The 24,231-nt window shown below is 35.3% G+C and overlaps 1 protein-coding gene across 1 annotated transcript; it reads left to right on the plus strand.

Annotated features, from left to right (window-relative positions):
• The first annotated feature begins 1,838 nt into the window (after nt 1-1,838).
• On the plus strand, nt 1,839-4,455 carry LOC149141662 (uncharacterized). Its single transcript, XM_089449271.1, has 2 exons — nt 1,839-2,229; nt 2,477-4,455. Exon 2 carries the CDS (start codon nt 2,512-2,514, stop codon nt 3,970-3,972), a length of 1,461 nt encoding a protein of 486 aa, XP_089305397.1. The 5' UTR covers nt 1,839-2,229; nt 2,477-2,511; the 3' UTR covers nt 3,973-4,455.
• Nucleotides 4,456-24,231: the final 19,776 nt, after the last annotated feature.

Genomic DNA, 24,231 nt, shown 5'->3' on the forward strand with positions numbered 1-24,231 from the left:
CATGGAGAGATGGTACCCAAACCTCATGTCCGTACAAGATGGTAGGTGTGTCTAGTAAGTGAAAGAGTTAGATCTTTAATACAATGTGTTGAAAGTGAAGTTAAAAACATAATTTTTCAAGAATGGTGAAAATTACATATCCCATACTCATTCTAAAACCATAGATAACCTAAAACTTAGAGAAAACGAACCCAAATATATGCATAAACTTTTTTGCATGACTTTTTCACCTTTGCAAAAACTTTTTTCATAAAATATTAAAAACAATAACTTTTGTTTTCTATAATCTAACTTAGAAACTAATAAATATCTTAAAAAAAAAAAACTAAAATTTCTAATCTCTAAATATTTTCCATTAAATAAACCATAAAAGCAATATCATTTCTAAATAACAATGAAAACTCCAAAAAGTAAACAACTATATGATGTGATTTCCTCTAACTCATTATTATCCCATTTAAGCATTAAAAAAAGGAACAACTTTATTTAAGTGCTAAATGTCTTACAAATAAGACCAAACCACAAAGCCTTAAGCGTGTAAGCTAATTAATATGGAAATGTGAAACGTTATATTAACGTTACTTCAGGTTTCTTGTAAGTGATATAAAGTAATTAATATTGAAAAGAGATCAACACGGTTGCTTCTAAATTATCACAAAGTTACCTAAAGGCGATTCCATTTCTCGGAGATTGTGAAAACATTAATTGATTTGTTAAATAAATTAGTCACTCCAGGAGTGTGAATCCACCATAATTGTTGGATTCCTCCGCGTTTCCAATAAAAAATCATTTATTTTTAATATTTTAAACATTTAATTACTAATTACATGGTTATTTTATAATGAAAAAGGACGAGAGTTGTATAATAATAACACTAACAACGATCAAACCATTTTATTATTGTAATAATTCAATATTAAATTATATTTGTTTAATATAAGTATGATTCAATCCCATTCTAGATAAGTTTATCTAAACCATTTGTTTGTGTAATGTATTAGGAAGGTCCAATTATTTGAAAGATGCATATGTTATTATTATCCCTCCGCCAAAGGTAGAACTTTTCAAAAGAAATACAAGGATGTGGTGCAAGTGCAAATCACTGACTAACCTTGGGTGGATAAGTGACAGCGCTATAGCATAGGAAATTGAGCAAGAACATCATAAGGAGGGTGAGGGTCTTCCCACATAGACACTCTTGAGTGAGGTCATGGCATGAGAGTAGGCCATGGTCTAGGAGACAAGTGAGGACATGTGTTCCATAAACAACCAACATTGGATAGGAGCTTTTTAAATATAACTAGAGTTAAATATGTGTACATGGGGAATGAGAATGAGGAAAGGATAAGTTTTAGAGTTACAAATGTGTGTACAAATGTTTACATGGTACTCCATGAATGATGTGTACTATAGTTATAGTTAAAAATGGTAAAAATGTTACCATGGTGGTGAAACAAATGAGGAGAGGATGAGTACATAATGAGGATGAGGATGAGGATGAGTACATAATTAGGATACAAACCACCATAAATGACATGCCATCTCTGTTACATTCAACCAATCCAAAGAACATGGGGTATATACTCCACAAAGATGCCACTGTAATTGTACACATTTATTTTCCTTCTATATTGAGATGTTGACACCCATCTTTTTTAATTCATACTTTGGTATTTATAATATTGTTAGTATTGGGACCGCACAGCTGCATACTTTGTCGTTTTGTGGGGTTTTTCTAGGCCTGTGATTATTGTTGAGATTTGAATTTTCAATTGCGTTTTGAATACTAAAATTTGTTCCAGCAAATAGACTAGTGGTGTGATTAGTGTAGAAAGAAACATCAAGAACAAGAACTTCCAGGCTGATTAATTTAGGGTCGGCAGATTTGGGAAAATCCCGGTCATGCATTCGTTTTAAATTGAGGGGATTGAGCACGAGAATGATAGACGACATCCTTGCTCATCCTCTCAGGCTGACACGTACGTCCCTGTGCATTTCTTTTTTCTATATATATCATATCACCACCACCCAAACTTCCCAACACCTTCCTTGAACCAATTTCATATTCATTTTCTGCTACAAATCCCCGGATCGGGGCAATATGGGTTTGTTCCGATGAGTTTTCTCCTTCATCATAAACCCAGAAGAACCACTCACCGCTCACAGGCCATAGACCTGAAACATCTAGGTACAAGGATTCTGTGACAACATTCATTTTCTGTCCTTGAGGTATATACACAGGTTAATGGCCCTGTGGAACTTATTTGGGTTTTTTTGTCTGATAATCTGACTTGTCTGGCCTGAGTGTTTGGATTAGTTCAGATAAAAACTGTCTTTTCTCAGTGTCCATATTTATTCCCATGAAGTATAGTACTAGGTTAGAGGACCAGTAACTGTTTTTTTCCAGGATTTGTGGATACCCATGTGAGTTTCCTTGCTTGTAGCACAGGTTCTCAATCTGTATTTGTTTGATCAGGAGGATCGGATTAATTTTCTGAATTTGCGGGAAGAATGGCTTCTGGAATCCTATGTGCAGCGAGGCATGTGGCCCCATCTGGGTCGAGCAACAATGGCAGCGGCCATGGCTCAAAGCAAAAGATGGAGGAGAAGCCTAGTCAGTTTGTTACAAGTAATTCCATAAGGTCATCGTCCTCCATGCATATTGTTAATGCCGCTGCAACATCAAATCTTGCTGCAGCGGTTCCTCAGCCTGCAATTCATTGGAATTATCATCATGATTATCGCTTTGAGATGGCAATGGCTCCAAGGCCGAAGCAGGTGGCAGATCCTCTGAATGAAATAGTGAGAGCCAGACTTTGTGGTGATAATTATCATGAGAATACTAACTATGGCAGCAGTGGTAGCGAGCATGATCCTGATTCTGTGTGCCTTGCTGATATGGTCTACGGTTTCATGGAAGAAGAAGAAGAAGGAGGAGGAGGAGGAGGAGGAGGAGGAATAAAAAATAAAGAAGTTGGTAATTGTGGGAGGTCAAGGTGCAATTGCTTGAATGGCACTGGAGAGCCCTGCTCTGATAATATTGCAGAGGTGGATGGTGATTCTAATTCTGCACTTGCAGAGGATGATTTCAATGAATTTCCCAATGCAGAGCTTAAGGAGATACTAGAAGGCCTGTTCTTGTCCAGCATTAACAACCCAGTTGAGTTTCTCCTGCACAAGGAGGCTGCTAGGGCTCTTGAGATAAATCAAAACGAAGTTGAAATTTCCAATGTGAATAAACATCAGGTTATTGACCAGAAAAGCTGGTTGAGGCGGTGTGTGATGAATTATTTGCGTGGACTGGGCTACAATGCAGGCCTCTGCAAATCAAGATGGGAGCACATTGGTGGATTCCCTGCAGGGAATTATGAGTACATAGATGTAATAATTGATGGAGACCGTTTCTTTGTGGACATTGATTTCAGAGCACAGTTTGAGATAGCCAGACCCACAACTGTATTCAATGCCTTATTGCAGGGTTTGCCCAATGTATATGTGGGCAAGGCCGAGAGATTGAAGCAGGTCATTGAGATCATGTGTGACTCTGCCAAGAAATCCCTCAAGAAAATGGGAATGCACCTGCCACCATGGAGGAAGTATAGATACATGCACACCAAATGGTTCGGTCCCTACAAGAGAACTACCAATGCAGTGGCCGCCTCTTCCCCAGATGAGTCCTCTTTGGCGAGGGAGCTCGGCAGCATTGCCCTCAAGGGCGCAGGATGGGATCGTCGGTTCAAGCACCAGATGGAGCTCATCTTGCATTTTGAAAAGGGCAATTCCAGGCTAAAATTGAAACCAAATTCTGCAGATGAAATTGTAGTTGTGGGCACAGACTGGACACCTCCTGAACTCGCGCCGAGACCTTCTTCGCAAGCCAAGGTTTCAGGATTAGCCTGCGCATTGAATGAGGCTGGCCTTACTTCTTCTCTCGGATCACAAAAAGGTCCACAGAAACAACAGCAGGCGTAGGGTTTGGGTTGGGCCAACTTGGTCTCTAGCGTTTCCATAGATTACTACTAGTTTAACAGTGGAGCCTAATTATCATCTAGCGCCCTGAGTTTTTTTTTTTTAAGTTATGTATATATGTTGGAGAGAAGAGTTGAGAGCCTGGAGACAGTAAGGTGAAGAAATCATGGTGTCTTTAATTTTTAATCTAAGGTCTGGTTTCAGAAGTTATCTTACTGGCATTAAAAGCCTGATGAGTTATATTAGGAAGAGGCATTTTAGGGGGGGGATAACTTGCCTAGCAGAGAGGTAGCCTCAGTACAAGAGGATGGATAGACTTCTTTGAACCATGCAACACCCATCAGGCATGAACAGAGTTGTTGTTGGATGTATATGCATATGCGTATATGTAGTTTTTTTAAATGTATTCTTTCCTGGCTTTCGAGAAATATGCCTGCCTTTGTAATCTTCTGAGCATGAATAAAGAGTTTCAGAATTCAGAACTTTCACGCTTTTTGATAATTCCTCTGCTTCTTGATTCCATTCCAATTCCATGGATCTTAGTATGGACTGAAATGAACTGATGAGTTCACCGGCTAAACTCTATTATCATCTAAAATTGGGATCACACCTCACACCACACTGTAGCCAGTGCCAGTAGACAATAATCATAGTGCAAGCCAGTGGACAAAAAAATATTTTTTCTTTTCATTTGATAAAATGGATTCATCAATCTTATCCATACTTTTGATATTGAAAATGCTCTATGGCACTCAATGATTTGTGGAATTAACTTTTTATGAATTGCACATACAGAACCTCTCTGTTAGATGTGATGTCATGCCACTCATTTGATTTGATATACATCACATTTGGTGGTACAATGCCCTCATAATTTGACATTGTTTATCTGAATTCAATTACATACAAAACTGCTTGTTTTTTATGACTGTTAGAAGAAATGATGCTTCTCATGTTCTTCTCTGCTGTGGACTAAACATGATTATGGGTTAATTAATTCAGAGGTTTGCCCTTCACTGCTCAGCCTCATCCATACTCTCTATGTCTATTCACACACCAGTATAAAAATGGATAAACTTTGAGACAGTTGTGTCAGAAAGGATTCCACAAAAGGATTTCGTTGAAATTAAATGCTTTCCAGTTCCAACCGTAGGAATGCAAATATTTTTGGCAGAGGTGGTGTAGCCAAGTGTTCAAATACAGAGCATGCAATGCAATGTAAGCAGGCTCCACAGGATTGGACCCCAAATCCTGTCTTGTAAAAGGGCCAGGCATTCCTGCACTGCAATGAGGGCATGCCAAAATTTCAGAGGTCCATGGTTTTCTGCATTTACACAAAACCAAATATCCTTGTAAGATTATGACCTGTCCAGTGTCAGTGGCAGGCCTGGAATTTACCGGTCATTAATGCCCACATCACACCGGCTATTTGCCATAGAAGGATGGCCGACATATTTTTGATTGGAATCCAGTGAGAATTTCAAGAATTGAAACAGTATGATCCGTATACGTAGATTTATTATCTTTGAATCGATCTGTAGAAGCGAAATGAACAATTTCTACTACTTTTTACTGCAGCCATTATTGGAAAAAGAGCCAAAATCCAAGTGCCCCGCCATGGTTCAGTCCCAAATGTTTAATCCTCTGAAAATGACACATCGGCACATTCCTGCTCCCTAAATTATTGTAGAAACTGACTCTTAAATTTAGTTTCACATCGTCTCTAAAGATGCCCAACTATGATCTACACGTTGGGATGGCTATTTCCGGCTGGAATTTGGTATTTTTTAAAATGGGTTTAGTGTTTAATAGTATTTTAGGATAGAAATAGATTCAGTATTATCACAAAATTTTGGAGTAATTAAAATTTATTTTGAAACTCGATAATAGATTAAACTTGATTTTTCAAAACTCTCCATCAGATTTTATCAAAATAATACTAAAATTTCTGTTATTGATTTAGTTTTTCAAAAATTTCCACTAAATTTTATCAAAATAATACCAAAATTTCTATTATTTTCAAATGAAATATCCTCTCCTTATACCACACTTCACACATACAAAACTTATCACAGGTCAAATATCTAATATTACATGTTTCTGGAAACTTCAACCTATATATTGGTTCAACCAACTCAAACTAAAATTCTTGAACAATTTTAAATATACAATCAACCATTCATTTTCTTTAAAAAACCATCTATGAATTCATGTAGATGGATGTTGTTTTCTTCCGGAAGCTGGAAACTACCATCTCCGTTGGATTGGATGTGTTAAAATTACATTTTTTTTTGTTTGTTTGTCGTGGGTGGATGGATAAGATTATGACTGGAGCAACTCCATGGTTGGGGTTTAAAGTGTTTTAGATTTGAGGGTGACATGCTCACAGATCCAAGCAAGAGCAAAATCGACATGTGGGTCCTCTTTCTCTTTGTGTAATGATATTCGTGTGGCCCCGGTAATAAGAATAATACAGTGAGCCATTGTCTGAATGTGCAGTGGATAAGACTCTGACTCAGGAATGACGAGTGAAGGAAGATGTAGGTAACCTCGGGTTGAGGATTGTTTGGTAATCAATATTTAATTATGACTAGTCCTGATAGGTTTCCTCAGATATGAACTGAACCAATAATGGCACATGCACTGCACTCTGCTATTGGTACAGGGAAACAAATGCCTCAATGTTAAAACGATTGGCAGGGATAGAATTTGACCAGCAAATTTATAGGCTGATTTGTTCGTTAAATAAAGTGAAAATATTTGTAAAATTGTTTAGATTTTTTTTTTTTTAAACTGTGAAGTTGGAAAGGTGTGGAAATTTTTGAGGGGTGGTTGGGTTTTGAAATCCCAATCTTATGGAAGAGGAATTGAATTTTTTACAAAATTATATAGAGATTTTAAAGAATCATAAATTTAAATTGTTGTTTTTGCTCTTGTCATTTATTGGGGTTCTGAATCTATTTATGCATTCAGAAATACATTTTAAACAATAAGAAATCACAATCTTGCTTGAAATTCTATCAACGAATTCCGCTAAAAAATCATTTTGTAGATTAGTTAGATTGCATCGTTTTAATTAAGTGGGTATTTTTTGAAGTTAGATTTGAAGTTACAATTAAATGATTGAGATATTTCAATTGTTGTCCTTTTTTTTTTTTCATTGGCCATTTTGTTTACTAGTTAGAGTATGTCCCATATTAATTATGGAGTTAGGTGGGTTTTTTTGGAATTGGATGGGATGTTACAATTAAATGAATGATTGAGATGTTCAATTGTCATATTTTTTTTTATTTCCATTAATAATGATTATTTAGTTGCCATGCATCATGGAGATACAATGTTATACGGGAATAACAACATAAAGCAAAGTGAACACTCTCTGAGGTGGAGACATAGGACCACCTTAACAAACTACCAACAAATTTGCTTGCACAACACCACATGTAAATCATGTAAATGTGATACCAACCATAGTTGTCACAAATTGAATTTCCTTTAGAGATCTTTGAATTGATCCCCAATGTTATTGTTTTTTTTCAACAAACAAAACACTTTCATTAAGGTAAATTAAGAAAGCACAAATATCCAACATGACATGCCTATCGTGATTGGAATACAGGGACAAAAGTCATTTCAAGATCGTCCTCAGAGGTCTTTTGTCTTTACAAAAGCAGAAAAAATAGAAGGGAAACAAAGAGATGTCATTGTAATAGAAAAGTGTTGCATAGCAAAACATAAAGATGCGCCCATTGACATATATCAAATTATTTCTTGACAAAGGTCATTTCAAGATATGTTTTGTGTCTTTTCAAAAGAAGAAAAAATAGAAGGGAAACAAAGAGATGTCAATGTAATAAAAAAGAGTTGCATAGCAAAACATAAAGATGCGCCCATTGACATATATCAAAGTATTTCTTGTTCCTTGTGATTCGAAGATGTGCTCAGGAGTTGAAGAGAAATCTGGAAGAGTCTCAAGTGCTCAAATGTCAATGTGCTCGGATTCTATAGGAACGCCTTGTACAAATGATTGAAAGAGAATCTGTCTAGGAGTAGCACTGCAACTAGATTTGGAAAGAGTATCAGCCTCGCCATTCTGGAAATGTAGATGTGGGAAATGGATAAAGAATTGAAGACTTGAATGAGGTCACGAACTCTCTGCTTCCAATTAGAGAGTGAAGGGGCATCCAATTTGCAAATTTCGTTGGCCCATTCAATTATAGATTTAGAGTCTCCAAAAGCAACGAAAGCTCTAATGCCAAGCCAGTTAACACAATGTAGGACTCCCAAAGAGCTAGGGGTTTCGCCCGAGTATTGGTGCCCGAACCACAAAACCAGTGAAATCTGATGAAAAGTTCAAGACCCAAGTGAATAGCCATTCCGCAACCAAAATGATCAAAGGAGCAAGCTCCATCGAAAAATCCCACAGGAAGGCGGACCAAATGTTTTTTGGAGGATGGGAGAGTTTAGGGTGACAAATGGAGGAAGAGAAGAATTATTGGTAGTAAGCAAAGATCTTACAACTACACCTCCAAATATTTGTCTGTGTCTATTAAAAAATGAGGTTGTTTCTAGTATGCGAGATACCCGAAAAGACATAAAAACGTAAAGTCTTGTGATGAATATTGTCCAAGGACCCCAACATTCTTGCTTTCCGCATAATAACCTCAATGACACACATTCTTACATTTTCCATAAGGGCCTCAACAACATGCATTCTTACCCTCTGCATAAGGGCTTCAACAACATTGCATTGATGTCCTTATCGAACAAAGTAGACATATTTATGTGCATCAACCATTTAAATTGTTTGATTGTGCTAGGTTCTAATGGAGTAGGTCGTTAACCATTTAACTTGTATGATTGTGTGAGGTTGTATGAAATGTTGATTTACAAAATAATAATTTTTGTTGTTTATAAAATTATTAGGTTTTATAGAAAGATTTTTGGTTCGACCCTTTGTGGGATTATTCTATGGGTAAAAAACCATGATCTAAGCTATCAAAATCACTAGGAAATCACAGCTGCCTAAGCCACATCGATCCAATTAAGGGTAGTCTAACTAATAGATGAAATCATTTTTCAGAAATTTTCCTAATCAATTTTGCTCAAAACAGTAAATTTTTTTTTATAAGCATAAGTTAAAGTTATTTAATCTAAGTATCTTCAGATTATTAAATTCATTTATACATTCAAAACACATTTTAAACCAAATAAAAAATCATAATCTTTTAAAATTATATCATTTTCGAATGAAAAAATACTCGAGTAATTTAATTAGAATAAAAAATTAGAAAATATTTATACAACCAAATTATTTATTTTTTTAAAAATCCAAATCATTATAATTGTTTATCTTAGCACCTTGCATTAAATAAGTGTGTGTGTTTTTTTGTTTTAGCTGAGTCGTGACCGCACGGGACGCGTGTTTTTTTTCATGAACGCAATCGTTAAGTTTGTTTCTTGTTTGTCATATTGCTAAGAAACGATAAAGGTGTCCGACAACAATGGTGTCGACGAAGCTATTATGTGTCGTATTTTTCTGGAGGCAAGTGCTGACGTGGATTTACAACATAGTAAAACTAAGATAATTGTGGAATTTAGGAGGGGATAATAGTGGTCCCACCTGTTCAAATGAATTTTGATATATACGGCTTTTATTCTCAAGCTGCAGCAGACCGTCGCCGTTCATTACACGTGTTTAAATCATTGTTGACTAGGCTTAGTCCACACATACGTATAGAGTCCACATTAAGCGGCCTTTCCTCTAACATCCGACATGGATTAAATGAGTTTTTAGATCTAACGAAGGTGGGCATACATACATACATCATTAATATAGGTTCAATGAATCTAGACATAAAAGTGCCAGTTATGTAAGTTCAATGGATCTAGACATAAAAATGTGAGTCAAGTAAGTTCAATGAATCTAGACATGCAACATCAAATGGATTTGAACATTTAATATTAGCAATGTAAATTTAGTTAAATTTAGTTAGACATGAATAACTATGTTATTAATGTGTTTAAATTTAATTAATTTAGAGATAAATATATTAGTTATATAAGTTTAATGAATTTAGACATGTGATTTCAATGATGTAAATGAAATGAAACATGAGTATTCAGTTAAATGAATGTAACTTTAAACATGGAAGTTGAACAATTTAGGTTCAATGAATATAGACAAAAGACATTGTAAATTCAATGAATGTAGACAATTAAATATGAAATCATTTAATTTTAAACATGAAAGTTCAGTGATTTAGATTCATTAAATATAGATAAAAAGACATTAAATTTATAATGTATGTAGACAATTACATATAAATTAAATATAAAAATCTAAACACAAAAGCAGTTATTTAAAATTTAAGATAATTATAATTAAAAAACATGTGAATTAAATTTAAGTTCATTAATATATAAAAAAACATACTTATTAAATTTAAGTTCAATAAATATAAAAAAAAAAACATGAACAACATAAATTCATTGAATCTATACCTAAATAGATAAATTCAATATTAAATTTAAGTTCAATAAACATAAAAAAAAAACATGAACAACATAGATTCAATGAATCTATACCTAAATACATAAATTCAATGAACCTAGACGTAAAGATAACCTACGCATTCAATGAACCTACCGCATAGAGAAAGAGACTAAGTATACTCGACGTGGAATACATTACCCTTAAATGTACAAACGGATTATTGGATGATGACATGGATTAAACATTTCATTGAAACATAGAAATTTAACTTTCTACACGGAACTTCTTTATTGATTACAAATTAACCTATCAAATGAGTTTCTTTCCATTATGAATTGAAAGGCAGAGAAATCATACAACGACTTACACATGCTAATCTTAATATCACATGGAATGAATTATGAATTTCATCATTATTTGCTCTTTAAATATAATTTTAAAAATTTAATATTATTTGATTTTTATAAAAGCATAAATCTGTATTATTTGATTTTTAATAATTAATTATGAATATATATTCACATATGTTATGTATTTTGGATAGATGGATGGATGGTCTAAAGGACTTAGGACTCCAAACTCATGAATGAATGATATATGGAAATAGAGTTTATATATATATATATGTATGTCCATTAGATTAAGAGGTCTAAAAGACCTAGGATTCCAACCGATGAATGAATGAATGTTCATGGGACTAAGTGGTCTGAAGGACCTAGGACTCCAACTCATGAATGAATGATATATAGAAATAGAGTTTATATATATATATATGTATGTATGTCCACGAGATTAAGAGGGACTTAGGACAACCCATGAATGAATGAAATATGGAAATAGAGTTTTGATTTATGTAGGCACAATGTTGTAAAATAAATATTAATATAAAGTAAAATATTATTGTATAATACATTTATTAAAATTATAAAAAAACATAAAAATTAATTTAATCTCAATTTTATTTTAAATTATTATTATTATAAAAAATTAATGTATTAGTTAAATATATACATTAAAAAAATAATATGTAACCAGAACTTTAATTATTGTTTTCATAACTCATGTTTATATAACACATATTTATTACATTTTTTTAATTAATCAATTTAATTAAAATTGTAGAAATGACATAACTATTTTTAAGATAAATCTCAATCATTGATTTGTGATTACTATTAAGAGTATTTTAAAATATTATATGAATGTTAAATCCTTACTATCCACATAATAATTATTGATAAAACTTATTCCAAAATAAACTCACCTATTAATATAAATATAGATATTTTATTAGATAAGTAAAATTGAACTTTTAAAGTGTCTTTGAAATAAAAAATAATAAATAGAACGATACTTGAACGGGTTATATTTAAGACATTATGAGATGATGAAAAACTATATGAATTTTTTGTTGATATATATGTACAAAAATAATGAGAAATGTATTATGAGAACAAAGGTTATAATGTATTATGTGCAAACATATATTATAATAAATAATTCTATTTAATTTTTAATTAATAAAATTAATGGTGGATATTATTTCAAATATAATTTATGATTGGTGTTGATTTAGGAATAAGATTTAAAATAGTTTTTTATTTTTTATTTAATCATCATTTTTTTTGATATATATATATATAAATATATATATATATATATATATATATATATGGTAAATTCATAATTTGTTGGAGTAATTTGGATTAGGCATAAAACCAAAACTAAACATCAAATCTACGTTGCGACTATAACACCAAGAATATATCCAACATCCAAAAGAAATATGTTAATGGATTAAGACTCAAAGAGTGAAAAGTCTACTCCCTTATGAATCATAAAGACATTTTTAAGTTTAGTGGGTTTCATTAAATAATAGTGATAAATGGGTGAATAAATTAAATAGAATTTACTACCTTTAATGTTTCTCTCATTTTTTTCTTCTGTTTGCTAAGTTGTGTAAGTCTGGAGATGATTGCATGCTTAACTTTTGGCTTGAGAAACCACAACCCAGGGGCATCTAAGTAGTTAAAATCACCCATGGATCACACCTGACCTGGGCCACACTAACCCTTAATATAGCTAGATTTTTTCCCACAAAATCCATAAAAACTCCATAGTAAGTACGCCCATCTTTATATTTTCATTTCATAATTAAGAACATAAAAATAAAACACAAGCTTTATGTGGCAATTAAAATTTTCCTATATTAATTTTTCTCAAAATATAATTTGTTAATAATATGTTATTTGCTTCTTCTTTTCTCAATTTTAATTTATTTAATATTCCATACCTTAAAAGAAAACATTAAATTTAAAATATAAATAAAACTCAATATAATACTATATTTTAGAATTGATTGAACCAGCGATGGCGAACCCTAGAACCTCTGTCTCCGTGCCCTCGGCCGCCGTCGGCTCTTGGCATGCTCTGTGTGAGAAGGGGTTTGAGAGATCTAAGCTAAGACTTAAGGATTATCTCTCAGAAGCAGATCAGCAGCATGATTTAGCCATGTTCGCCGGCTTGAACCCCAGCAATGATGCCTCCATGCCTCATGCCGCCGCAGGGTTTCAGATTGTTCCGGCTGCGATGGGGACGGAGAGAACTGGGCAAAGACCAAAGGGCTTTCACTCAAACGCAGGCGTACAAGATTCCCAAGCCATCATCACAGGTGCTGCAGATCCAAAAGAACTTGTAATCCTCTTAGCCGAATACTCCCGGAAAGCCTGGACCCGGCCCCCTGTCTCCACGACGCGCCTATGTAGGCCCCTTTCGATGGCTGGAGCAGCGAACAAGATAGATCGTGCAGATCTGTTGGCTTGTCCTTTGTCCAGAGTTTCCAGAAACGAAGGAATGGCGTCTATCAGATGCACGCAGCCCCTGCCACCTAGACAATTGCGGGATCTGATAATTTATCAAGGCAGTTGCCTTTCCTCTCCACAGATCGATTGGGGAAAAAGGCTCTCGGGAACTTCCTCTTCCTTCCAGATTCAAATCAGGCTTCTTTCTGGCAAAACTATGCTTCATTGGGTTTGCCAGACGGATCTAGTGCGGAATCTCAAGCATGCATTGGACATCAAACTGGGGATCCCGTCTGCAGTTCAAAGGCTTCTCTTCGAAGGTAAACATCTTGAGGATCCCTTCCCCATTTCTTCTTACGGCATTGTGAAAGATGCATCTGTTATCTTAACCCTTCGGCTTCGAGGAGGAGCTGTGGGAGAGCCTTCTTCAGCTAAAGCTTTCTCGTATAAAGATGCTGTCCATGCCAAACAGTCTGAAAAGACAGATCCGCCATTGCAGTATTCACCCAAGCCTTTCTTGGTTGACAGAGTGGAGGAAGTCCCCTCAGTTGAGATCTCGTACCCTGATCTTGAAGACGAAACCCAGAAATTGGTTGAAAGGGCCATCATCTGCAGATTCAATGGGCTCTGGCCGCGCTCACAGGATCTGTATGACTGGATCAAAGATAATTGGACTGACCGCTGCAAGGTTTATTTCTGTGCAAAAGGATATTTCATAGTGCTGTTTGACGACCTCGAGCATTGCTACAAGGCCCTCGACGAAGGACCTTGGTTCATGGGAGAAGCTGGCCTCTTCCTCACTCCATGGTTTCCAGACTTTGACCCAGCCACAGCGGTTATCACCAAAGCCCCGGTATGGATCAGACTTCCAAATCTCCCTATTCACCTGTGGCGCACAGAAGTATACAGGCAAATCGGCAATACCTTGGGTAGCTTTCTCACAGGAGACTACAAGAGAGAGAGGCAAGGGCTCTATACACATGCAAGAGTTTGTGTGGAGCTTGATTTAAGCAAGGGATTGCCAGAGTACATCAATCTCAAGATCAAGGACTTTATCTGGACCCAGTTTCTAGAGTACGAAAACACGGCCTTCAGATGCCGTCATTGTCACCTAACAGGGCATCTGCATCACTCTTGCCCAGCGCTGTCAGCAAGAGCGAAAAAGGGCCTCTTCGCTCACTCTAAGCCCAAGCGTTGGGCTCCTTGTCCTCAGCAGCCAGCTGGAAAATCCAGCTCCCCTTGTAAGGAGAAGGAGGAAAGAGAGCCAGAACCAGATCAGACGCAGCAGCCGATGGAACCGCCACCGATCAACATGGGGATCTCCCAGGTCTCAGCAATCTCCCAGAAACGTCCCCATGAGACTTCTTCCTCGGATTCAGAGAAGGAGTCCCCGATGATAGAGAACTCCAGTCTTCAAGTTGTTCTAGCCCATCCTCCCCAGGATGGCTGGACAAAAGTCAACAAAAAGAAAGGGAAAAAACATTGTGGAGCAGTCATTGCCCCGCTGGGGTAACAGCCTGACAGTTTGTCTTTGCTAGCGAATCTGTTGATGTAGTTGAGCTTGTTTCTTCCTCCGAGACCGAGGTTGATGATCCCATCATTTCCGGTCTGTCGGTCTTTTGTTTTTCCTGTAGCTCTGTGATTGTTTCTTTCTTCCGGGACCGAGGTTGATGATTCCATCATTTCCGGTCAGACGGTCTTTTGCCTCTCCAGATTGTACAATATTTTACTTAATAGATTTAGTCTTTTACCGAGAAAAAAATACTATATTTTAGAATTATTTTAAATATTCTAAAATCGATTATAATTAACTATTCCATTACAATATCTATCACAATTTATATATCACAAATAATGATTTTAAGAATATAAATCAATTCAAAAATAAAAATTAGTTTAACATCACACTCTGTTTTTTTCTTCTCAAAATTTAACATTACAATTTACACGTTTAAAATGAAAATTTACACCAATTTAAAATTTCAAATAAAATTTAATTTGAATTATGTAAATAAATTCAAATATGCAATAAGATGATCTTTATCCTTGCTCTCTACAAATCCTTCTTTATCATATGTTAATTAAGGTTACAAATATAATTAGTAGATAAGAGTGGTATTGTAATCAAAGCATGTGCAATGATATATCAAAGGTTTTCAATTCATATTATAATGCCAAATAAAATGCAAAAAAATGTAAATATTATTTTTATTTCCCCCCCTTATTTTTCGCAGTAAAAGTGAAGGTTAGTATTGAAAGACCTTGTGGCTGAATCGGATAGTTCATTGTTTCATAAAATTGAGGCAAGTCAATAGTCCATATTAACTATTCATTTATTCATTTGTTATAAGTAATATATGATTTTCTTTTTATTAATTATTTTAATAATTATTTTTAATAAAAGTTATAGGAATTTTATTAATAAAAATATAAAATAATAATACATTTATATAAAATTAAGAAATATCATTTATGTTTAGGGTAAGTGTTTATTTCACTATTCATTTAGGTTGGTTAGGTTGGTAGTGTGTCTTTAGAGTTTATAGTTGGTGTATCAAACATGGTTATGTGAATAAGTGGAAGTTTATATTTATGGTTTGTGTGAGTGTTAATATGTTTCACTAAATTGCTAGGGGGTTAGAGGATGTTGAGTCTATTGAGGTGTCTAGATGATTTCATTGAAGATACCAACAAAGTTAGGGGGAGATTGGCGCAACCCTTCAAGCTCCTCTCAATTGTTGCCCCTTTCATTGTAGCCAATCTCAATTCCTTGCCAAGCTGCAAAGGGCTATTCCCATTATGTTGTAACTTATATCTCCTTTTTGTAAACACCCAACAGCTTGAAAACACCACTCAACTCATACAGGTTCACTTCTACATGGATTTCATTGGAACCCTAGCATGATATTCTCACCATGGGCTTGACTGACTCATTTGCAACTAAAAGAATTATGTTCGGGAGCTAAAACTCAGAAGCCACACACAGAACCCTATAGCTCCCATATGTGCAACAATTCAAACAAAACATATTTTACCTTGTTCAGGCTAACTTCAACCTGCTTTGGACTATTTAGGACTCTAAAAACCAAATGTTTGGGTCCACCTTTGTTTTGGGAATCCGAAATTGTTCAGAGGACTAAGTTTGTTCGGGCCCAAACTACTTCATGGGTTTAGGCTTATTTGGGGCCCAAACAAATTGCGCTAACTCTTCTAGACCCGAACTTCTGGCTTCAACCAAATTTCTTTAACTCTAGAGGTTTGGGGTTCCCGAATTGAAAAGCGCCCAACTCTATGCTTTCCCCCCCAGTCTGTCACTCAACCCATTCTCTCAAGCTGCTTCATGCCCAATTATCATTTCCAACTATGAGAACAATCTCAGGTTATGTCTCCATCGGCTAGAACTTAACGATTCATACTTCATCCTAATTCCAAGCTGGTCTAGCCCTGATATGGTGCAAATTTTCTCTAATATTGTTGCGTCCATATTTACTCAGAGTTCACTCTAATTTATACTTGTGGCCTTTTGTGGATTTTTCACTTAAATGATTGAGTGTTCAACGTGATTGACACTTTCTATGCGGTTTCATTTTTAAAAGCATAACAAACATTCGACCCTCTATCAAAAACAAACATAACGTCATATCTCGAACTCGTCCCTACAACTTCGACACTCAATTCTTGACACACAGTCATTCAAGCCTCTCCCAATAACATATTGACATCTATACTTAAATTGGAGAATTACATAAACACACAGAATTTGCCTAGATTTATCTTGGTGGTCAGAACCCAATAGTAATAAACATAAAGGATAAAAATTAGTTCCTATTAGTATCTAGAACAAAAGCATTTACAAGGGATTACAAAGGGTTTGTTGCCCAAGCTCTCAATCTAACTCTTTCTCGGCTCTATCTCTTTTTTCTCGAGAGCTCTTCTTTATACCAGATATTCACACATATAAAAATATCCTAACATAACTAACAAATGAGACATTTGTCCATTGACTCAAAAAGCTATTGAATTTTGTATCTATGTTGGTTTCAAAAGAAAGAATTTTTAATTTTTGAAATTTGAATTTTGGATCCAAAAGGATCATTAGAGAAATTTTGAGGTCTAAAATGGGTCTCCTAAGGAATATTATAAAATAATAGTGGAAATAATAAAATAAGATTATATTGCATCATCAAATTTTAGAGAGAAAAAAGAAAAACTATTTTTTCAATTCGTATTTTCAACTTATCTCCCTACGGTTTTACTCAAATTTCGAGCGAGATAACTTGTTGGATGTGAAATTGAATTCCTCATCCAAGGAGTACCCATCTTGCATACTTTGGATGGACCTTGTTACACGAAAATGAGAAATACATGAAAAACGTGATTGCAGTCACATTTTTCATGTATTTCTCCTCATTTTTCGTGTAACAAGGTCTATCGAAAGTATGCAACATGGGTACTTCTTGGATGAGGAATGAAATTCTGCATCCAATGAGTGCTCCTTGATGAGGGAGATAAGTTGAAAATATGAGTTTAAAAAGTAGTTTTTTTTTTTTTTTTTTTTTAAATAATATTTTTACGTTTTTACTCCCAAAATGGAAAATAATCCCCCATGGTTGACACCATCACCTTAAATCCTATTGGTTCTTCTAAAGTTGATTTTGGTTGTACATTTTTTATTTGAGGCCCATTTTAGACCTCAAATTTTCTCTAATACAAGGTGGCCCTCCCAATGTCAAGTCAGCCAATCTTGAAGGAATAAACCCATTCAAAACTTTTAACATATATATATTAGCGTTCATTCTCTCAATTTTTTGGCATCCATTTTTGCATCATCTAAGGCTTATTTTGGATCACAAGAAGGATGAAGTTCTAAGGCATTATATGAGGAAAATACAAGGATGAAATCTGAAGTTAAATGGAAGGAAAAAATCTAGGGAAGATCGAAATTTAAGAGGCATGAGAAGACCAAATTGTTGAGGCCATTAAGGGTAGTTTGACTAGATGTGACTAGGGCTATGCTACTAGTCAATTTGACTTTTTGTTTGAATGATGAATTAGATGTATCTCTGTGGAACTTAATAATTCTTTAAGAAAAAGGTTGGGTTTTTCCCCTATCTGGGTTTTCCATGTGTAAAATTCTTGTGTCTCTTGATCGGTTGTCTCTTTATGCTCCTATTGTCCTTTATTGTTTCTATTGTTGAGATCTCTTTGTGTAATTTCTTTATGTTGAATGTGAATGCTAGAAAGATTAACTTAAGAAATCATAAGAAGTAATTATCAACTAGAATATCTATGAAAAATCAACATGGTAGTAGAGCAAGGCTAAAAAGAAACCAAAGAGACTTTATGGAAGACAAAGTACTTGAGGTCAAATGTTGAAGAGAAGTTGTGAAGCACAAGTTGTCTATTTGTATGTGTTTGAAAGGCCTCGACGTTGATACTTTTTTTATTTTTAATTATAGAGCAGAAACCCTAGAAAATATGAGACCTTGTTATATCTGCTAGACTGAAGTTCATGACATGCCTCCAAATTTTAAGAGAAATTTGAAGTTTGTATTGAATATTCTGTTGATCATTGTAAGAGGGCTGAAACCTTAAGTTCTAAACCTCATTCAAAGCATCATAAGGTCGAAAAGCCTCAATATGACAATACAGAGGCTGAAGTGACGTGAGATTAGCTCAGGGATGGTTTTGGAATGTCGAAAGACGTCAAGGTCAATGTCTGAGTGAGTTGTAGGATGATTACACAAGGTTGAAAAGCCTAAGGAGTTGGGAATATATGTTGCAGACCTAGAAAAGCCTGAGAAGCCTCAAATTCTTGAAAGTTGAACCATGATGATGATCAAATATTGCAAATAATAGTCACCATTGTTTAAGATAGTTGAACCTAGCTATATTGGATTTATACATTGATGTCTCATGATGTGAATTCATTTTCAAAGGATGATTTCATCCTTCTTACATAATAATTAAAAGGGGCATTCTTAAATAAGATTAAAACCTATGTTATATGATTAAAAGGAAGCATGATCTTATGAAGGTCTGCCAAAATCTTATCTCATGAAGAAACCACAATATAGGACAAGGATAAAAGGAAGAAGGATGAAGCCCTAAGTTCTAAAAGGTCTCAATCCATTTATTAAAGATTCGAAGTACCTCAATTCCACAATATATAGAAAGACTAAAGAAAGCCTTACTTCATTCTAAGAGGTATTCTTATTATTCAAAACTCTGATAAAAAGATAATAAATTTAATATGTAATCACAATCCAAGTGCACTACATACAAGGATGCTTAGATCATGATGAAAGATACTCTTTGCATGTCAATGAAATGAGGAGTAAGATAATTGTCCTTCCATTGTCAATGAAATGAATTTCAAGAATTGTGACATAACGATTGAAGAGACAATTACCTTATTAATGAACTCGTTATAGATGTGAAGGAAAGAAAACTTGATAACACATTATCTTCCACTCATGGTTTTGGATACACAATTATGTTACATATGGATTTGAAAAAGTGTCCCATCTATGCAAAGAAAATTTGCATATGACAAGATTTGATGTCTTAATTAAAGATGTTACATATTTTTATCGAGGAAGAAGTTGCAAACCAATATGGTTATTTGAAGTTTCTATAATCGTGACTAATTCATAGGTCGATGAAATAAGAGACAAATTTTATTTGCTTATATGTCCATGAGATCTAAGGTATGTTGAAAATAGCAACAAGAAATGATAAAAATAGAATCCAAAATATTCCAATTTTAATTTGTCATTGAATTAAAATTGTGAATTAAATTCAAATTTAGTCTCACCAGTTGCTTGAAACTAATTAATTAATTCATCTTGAGTTAATTAGTTGGAGAAATTCAAGTTAGAAGTCTTTTTGTAGTCATGCAACAGTTATCCCTTAAATTAAGGAGATTATCCCTTAATTAAGGAGATAAGATTGAGTTATATTTGAGTTGTAATTAGTTAGCTCAGTTTACTGATTTAAGTCCAGTTAAATTAGTTCCAAACCGTTTGAGGAACTAATTGTGAGTTATCAGTCAGTTGATGCATGCATGCACTCAACTAGTGTACTCCAGATAAGTGAAGATTCCCTCATCAGAAACTCATGCATGTCTATTCAGAGAAAGACCCAGTTTAGCTAAATGTCAAGGACATGTTACTATCAGTTGCATGTGTTTTCCTATAAAGGAAACTCATCCATGCAGTCAAGGGAAGGTTCCTTGAGGATTGCGCAGTTTTGACAGTGTGTTAGAGCAGTGTTACACTGGGTGAAGGAGATCATCCCAGAGGTAACTGCGCAAGGAAATAGGAGCTTGGAGGGCAGAGAGGAAGGCTTATGAGAAGTCAATTTTTTCTGTGAGCATCTAGGAGGATTGCACTGAGAGTTGGCTAGCTGTGAGAGTTAAGACTTTGTATAATTTCTATGTATTTCCACCTTGTATGATAATACAGATAATGGGGTTTTTAGCTGAGGCTTTCCCCTAATTATTTTCTGTGTTTCATGTGCATTGATTCTTCTTCTTATGGTTATATGTGTCCAGCTTTGATTCAGCTTGATCCTTAAGCTTCCACAAGTTTGATAGTAGAAGTAGATTATAATATTTTTCTTTGGTATATTGCAATATCGAGTTAATCTATAGTCAGATTTTCTACATAGATCTCAGAGGTAGACTTGTAGAGAATTTGCAGGAAATTCTACAAGGTAGAGATGGTTCCAAAGTACGAATAAACAGTTTCTTGAATGTGTTTTTATATAGATAACAATGATATTTTGATTTTTGAAGGTATTGAGAAAGCTTGTATGACCAGATTGTAAGTATGCAGATGTTGCCACAACATGTCAAATGGAGTTTGATGTATGAGTAAAAGAATATACTATTTTATCTCGTGTGATAGTTGACATATTGAGCACAAAGGTGTGTTGCAGTAAGAGGGTACATTTGTATTCAGTTTTGTATTACAGAATGGTCTGAGATAGAGTTGTGTTGTGGCCAGCAACACCGCCCCCCCCCCCTGTTCATTTAAGTGTTGTCCAAAATACTAAAGGAATGGGGACCCTTAGTTAAATTTTAGAAAAAAAGCAAGAGTTTCCTTTCTTCAAAATAAGGTTACCATCGTAAGCTTAGGAAGGTCTTTTGAATATTTTTTTAACCTAAGTCTATGATAAGGGAAATATCTTTAAAGCCGCGTTGCAAAAAAGATAGGAAATGCCTCCATTTCTCTATAATATCGGTATGCGCAAGACTCTCGTGTTAAGCATAATATCGCATCGCAATAAAGTAATACTCATAAGGAAAAAACTTCAAGATTTACCGATCTGCGATAACACGATCGCAAGATCGCATATCGCAGAAATGAGCTGACAAGATTCGGCAAACATTAAACTTCTGCGACCTGCGATGTTGCGATCGCTGCGATATTATATTCGTATGTTTGTGCGATCTGCGATGGTGCGATTTGCGATGGCGCGATCTGCGATGTTACGTAAGCAAATCATAAATCAATTCATCACGAATCCTTCGGGCACGCTATTCAAAGAAAAGCCACTTACCATAATCTGACTCAAGATCATGTGCTTTTAATGATAGTAAAGGAATTAGTTGTCAGCTATTAAATGAAATGAAGACGCGTGCTTTTGTAAAGAATTACTTCACGTAAGGTGGCATATTTGATATATCTATTGCATTTAAAACTCTCCCATCACCTTTCTTGATCAGTCATTTCCATTTCACTCGTAAGCTGCAGGAACGAAGAACTAAAGAATATTCAAAGCCAAACACAGGAAGAAATGGGAAAGAAAAATAAAGCTCAAGGCTCTGAGGCGAAGGAAAAGACGAAGGAGATGGCGCCTTTGTATACAGACACAGCCTGTAACAGAGACGCAGGGATATCGACATGGGAAAGCATGTACAGACTGCTTGAAGAAGAGAATCCCAGAATAATGAAGGTTGCTGCTGTCGCGGGCTCACAATGCTCTTCCGAGGCGTCCTTAGAGGAGCTAGCATGTTCATTTCTTCACTGGATAGCAGCAAGGCCAAAACTCTACCATATACGGATATGATCAAGTGGATACTTGACAATGCAGAGATGAACAACAGACAATTCAAGATTCAAGGACATGGGCTCATCGGATCATTCGCTGCACAAGATTTAAAGCTTATGTATCATCTTCCTGAACCGTAGGCGACTTACAATGCACAATTCGTTAAGAAATTTGTGGCAGAGAACCCAAACCTAGCAGAGACCACCAAAGATTGGTCCGAAAAAGAGGAGCCACTCAAAAGACAAAAACGGTATGTACAGCACTGGTTCCCTCACCTCTCCGTATTGTTTTGCTGCGGCCATGCTTTGTAGATTATTTGGGATGCCGGATATCAATAAGTTTTCGTCTGAATGGCTACCATTAATAGATGCTTCCACAAATGCCGATATTATGGATTGGGCCAAGATCTTTTCTGATAATCTATACACGACTATTATCAATTACCGGTCTAAAAGATCCTTGTCTCAAAGGATCTATCCTCCTTTTTATCTGTCCGCATATGTTATGGATTCTATTTGTTATGTGTCTAAATTTCCCACTATGGGTTGGAAATGGAATACCCAGGACCCATTACCTATCCATGTTTATCATAAGATGTTATGGGATTCTCAGTTCGTCCCACACTTCTACCAGATTTGTCACGGGCTTATCTTACCCTTGTATAGAATGATGTATGATGAAGACCCCCCGAGGTGCTCACCCAAGGCACAGATAGATATCATCCCCATCGCAAGATGGTTCGGGGAAGAATGGTTCACCTATATTAGAGTGTTTGGAAGCACTGTACCTCCTCATGTCCTGGCTCTGTATATCCCCGATAAACTTTTGGCTCGGGAAATTGCATATCAAACCTGTTCAGAAGGCGACCTGACCAAAGACCTAAAAGACAAAAAGACAGCGGCCACGCAAGCAAGCATTCTTATCGATTGTGTAAATGAGAATTTACACAGGGCCAATTTAATCGAAGAGACCACCCCGGGGTACCTACCAAATAAACTACGACTGGAAGCAGAATGGAAGCAGAAGGCGCAGGAAAAGGGAAAAGCAATCCAAGCATTAAACAGGTTAAATTGGGAGTGTTACTGGGCATACTTGGTCAAGCCGCATAGTTAATGGATGACTGTGAAATGCATCATAAACGCGCGGCGAAAAAGTAGTGCCAGCTCTCATAGATTCTGTTTTCGCAGCCCAGCTCAGCGCAAAAGTCAGCCAGCCGACTCTCCTCAAGCCCATGATGAACACTTGCAGCTTTAAAGACCAAATTTAGAAGTAGCCTTATTTTAGAATGTTGTTTTTTCTTTAAAATTAGATTAGAAAAAGGACGGTCATTTGAAAACCGCATCCTAAATTTTGTAAATACACTATTATTAGAATTAGGAAGTAGTATTTTAACCCTTCTCATTGCATTTGGAGAGTGGTCCTGAAATTTGTCAAAAACTTGTCCTCGGAACATGCACTTCTGCACCTCAGAGGAGGTTTGATGAATGGATGGATCGAGATTTATTAATGTTTGCATTTGATGTCTGCTACTGATGTTGCACTTTTGTACTCTTAGTAGATGTTAGAACAAGTAGAGATAAATCGTTTTGCTTGAAGCTTATGAGTAGGATTAGTCATAAATGGTACTTTTCTCTTGGCCATTTCTGCTTATATCTTAAAGTGATATACAATTTTCAGTTGTTTATATGTTACTGCATGAATGTATGAGTTACCATTTGGCACTTTTGTACGGTGGAGCCATTTATTTATGTTTGATATATGAATAACTTATTATGCGATATGTTGTTCACAACTGTTTTGCCTAACTTTTTATGCAAAGTGGTTTATCTTAATTGATTTCTATTCTTATGATAGCTGAATGATCTTTATTACCTTTATTGTTTGAAATCTCTTTAGATCGCATATATA

The sequence above is a fragment of the Pinus tabuliformis genome, chromosome X (genome assembly GCF_031772625.1).
Source record: "Pinus tabuliformis cultivar Carrire ecotype Pingquan chromosome X, CPIR1, whole genome shotgun sequence".
NCBI classification, from domain to species: Eukaryota; Viridiplantae; Streptophyta; class Pinopsida; order Pinales; family Pinaceae; genus Pinus; species Pinus tabuliformis.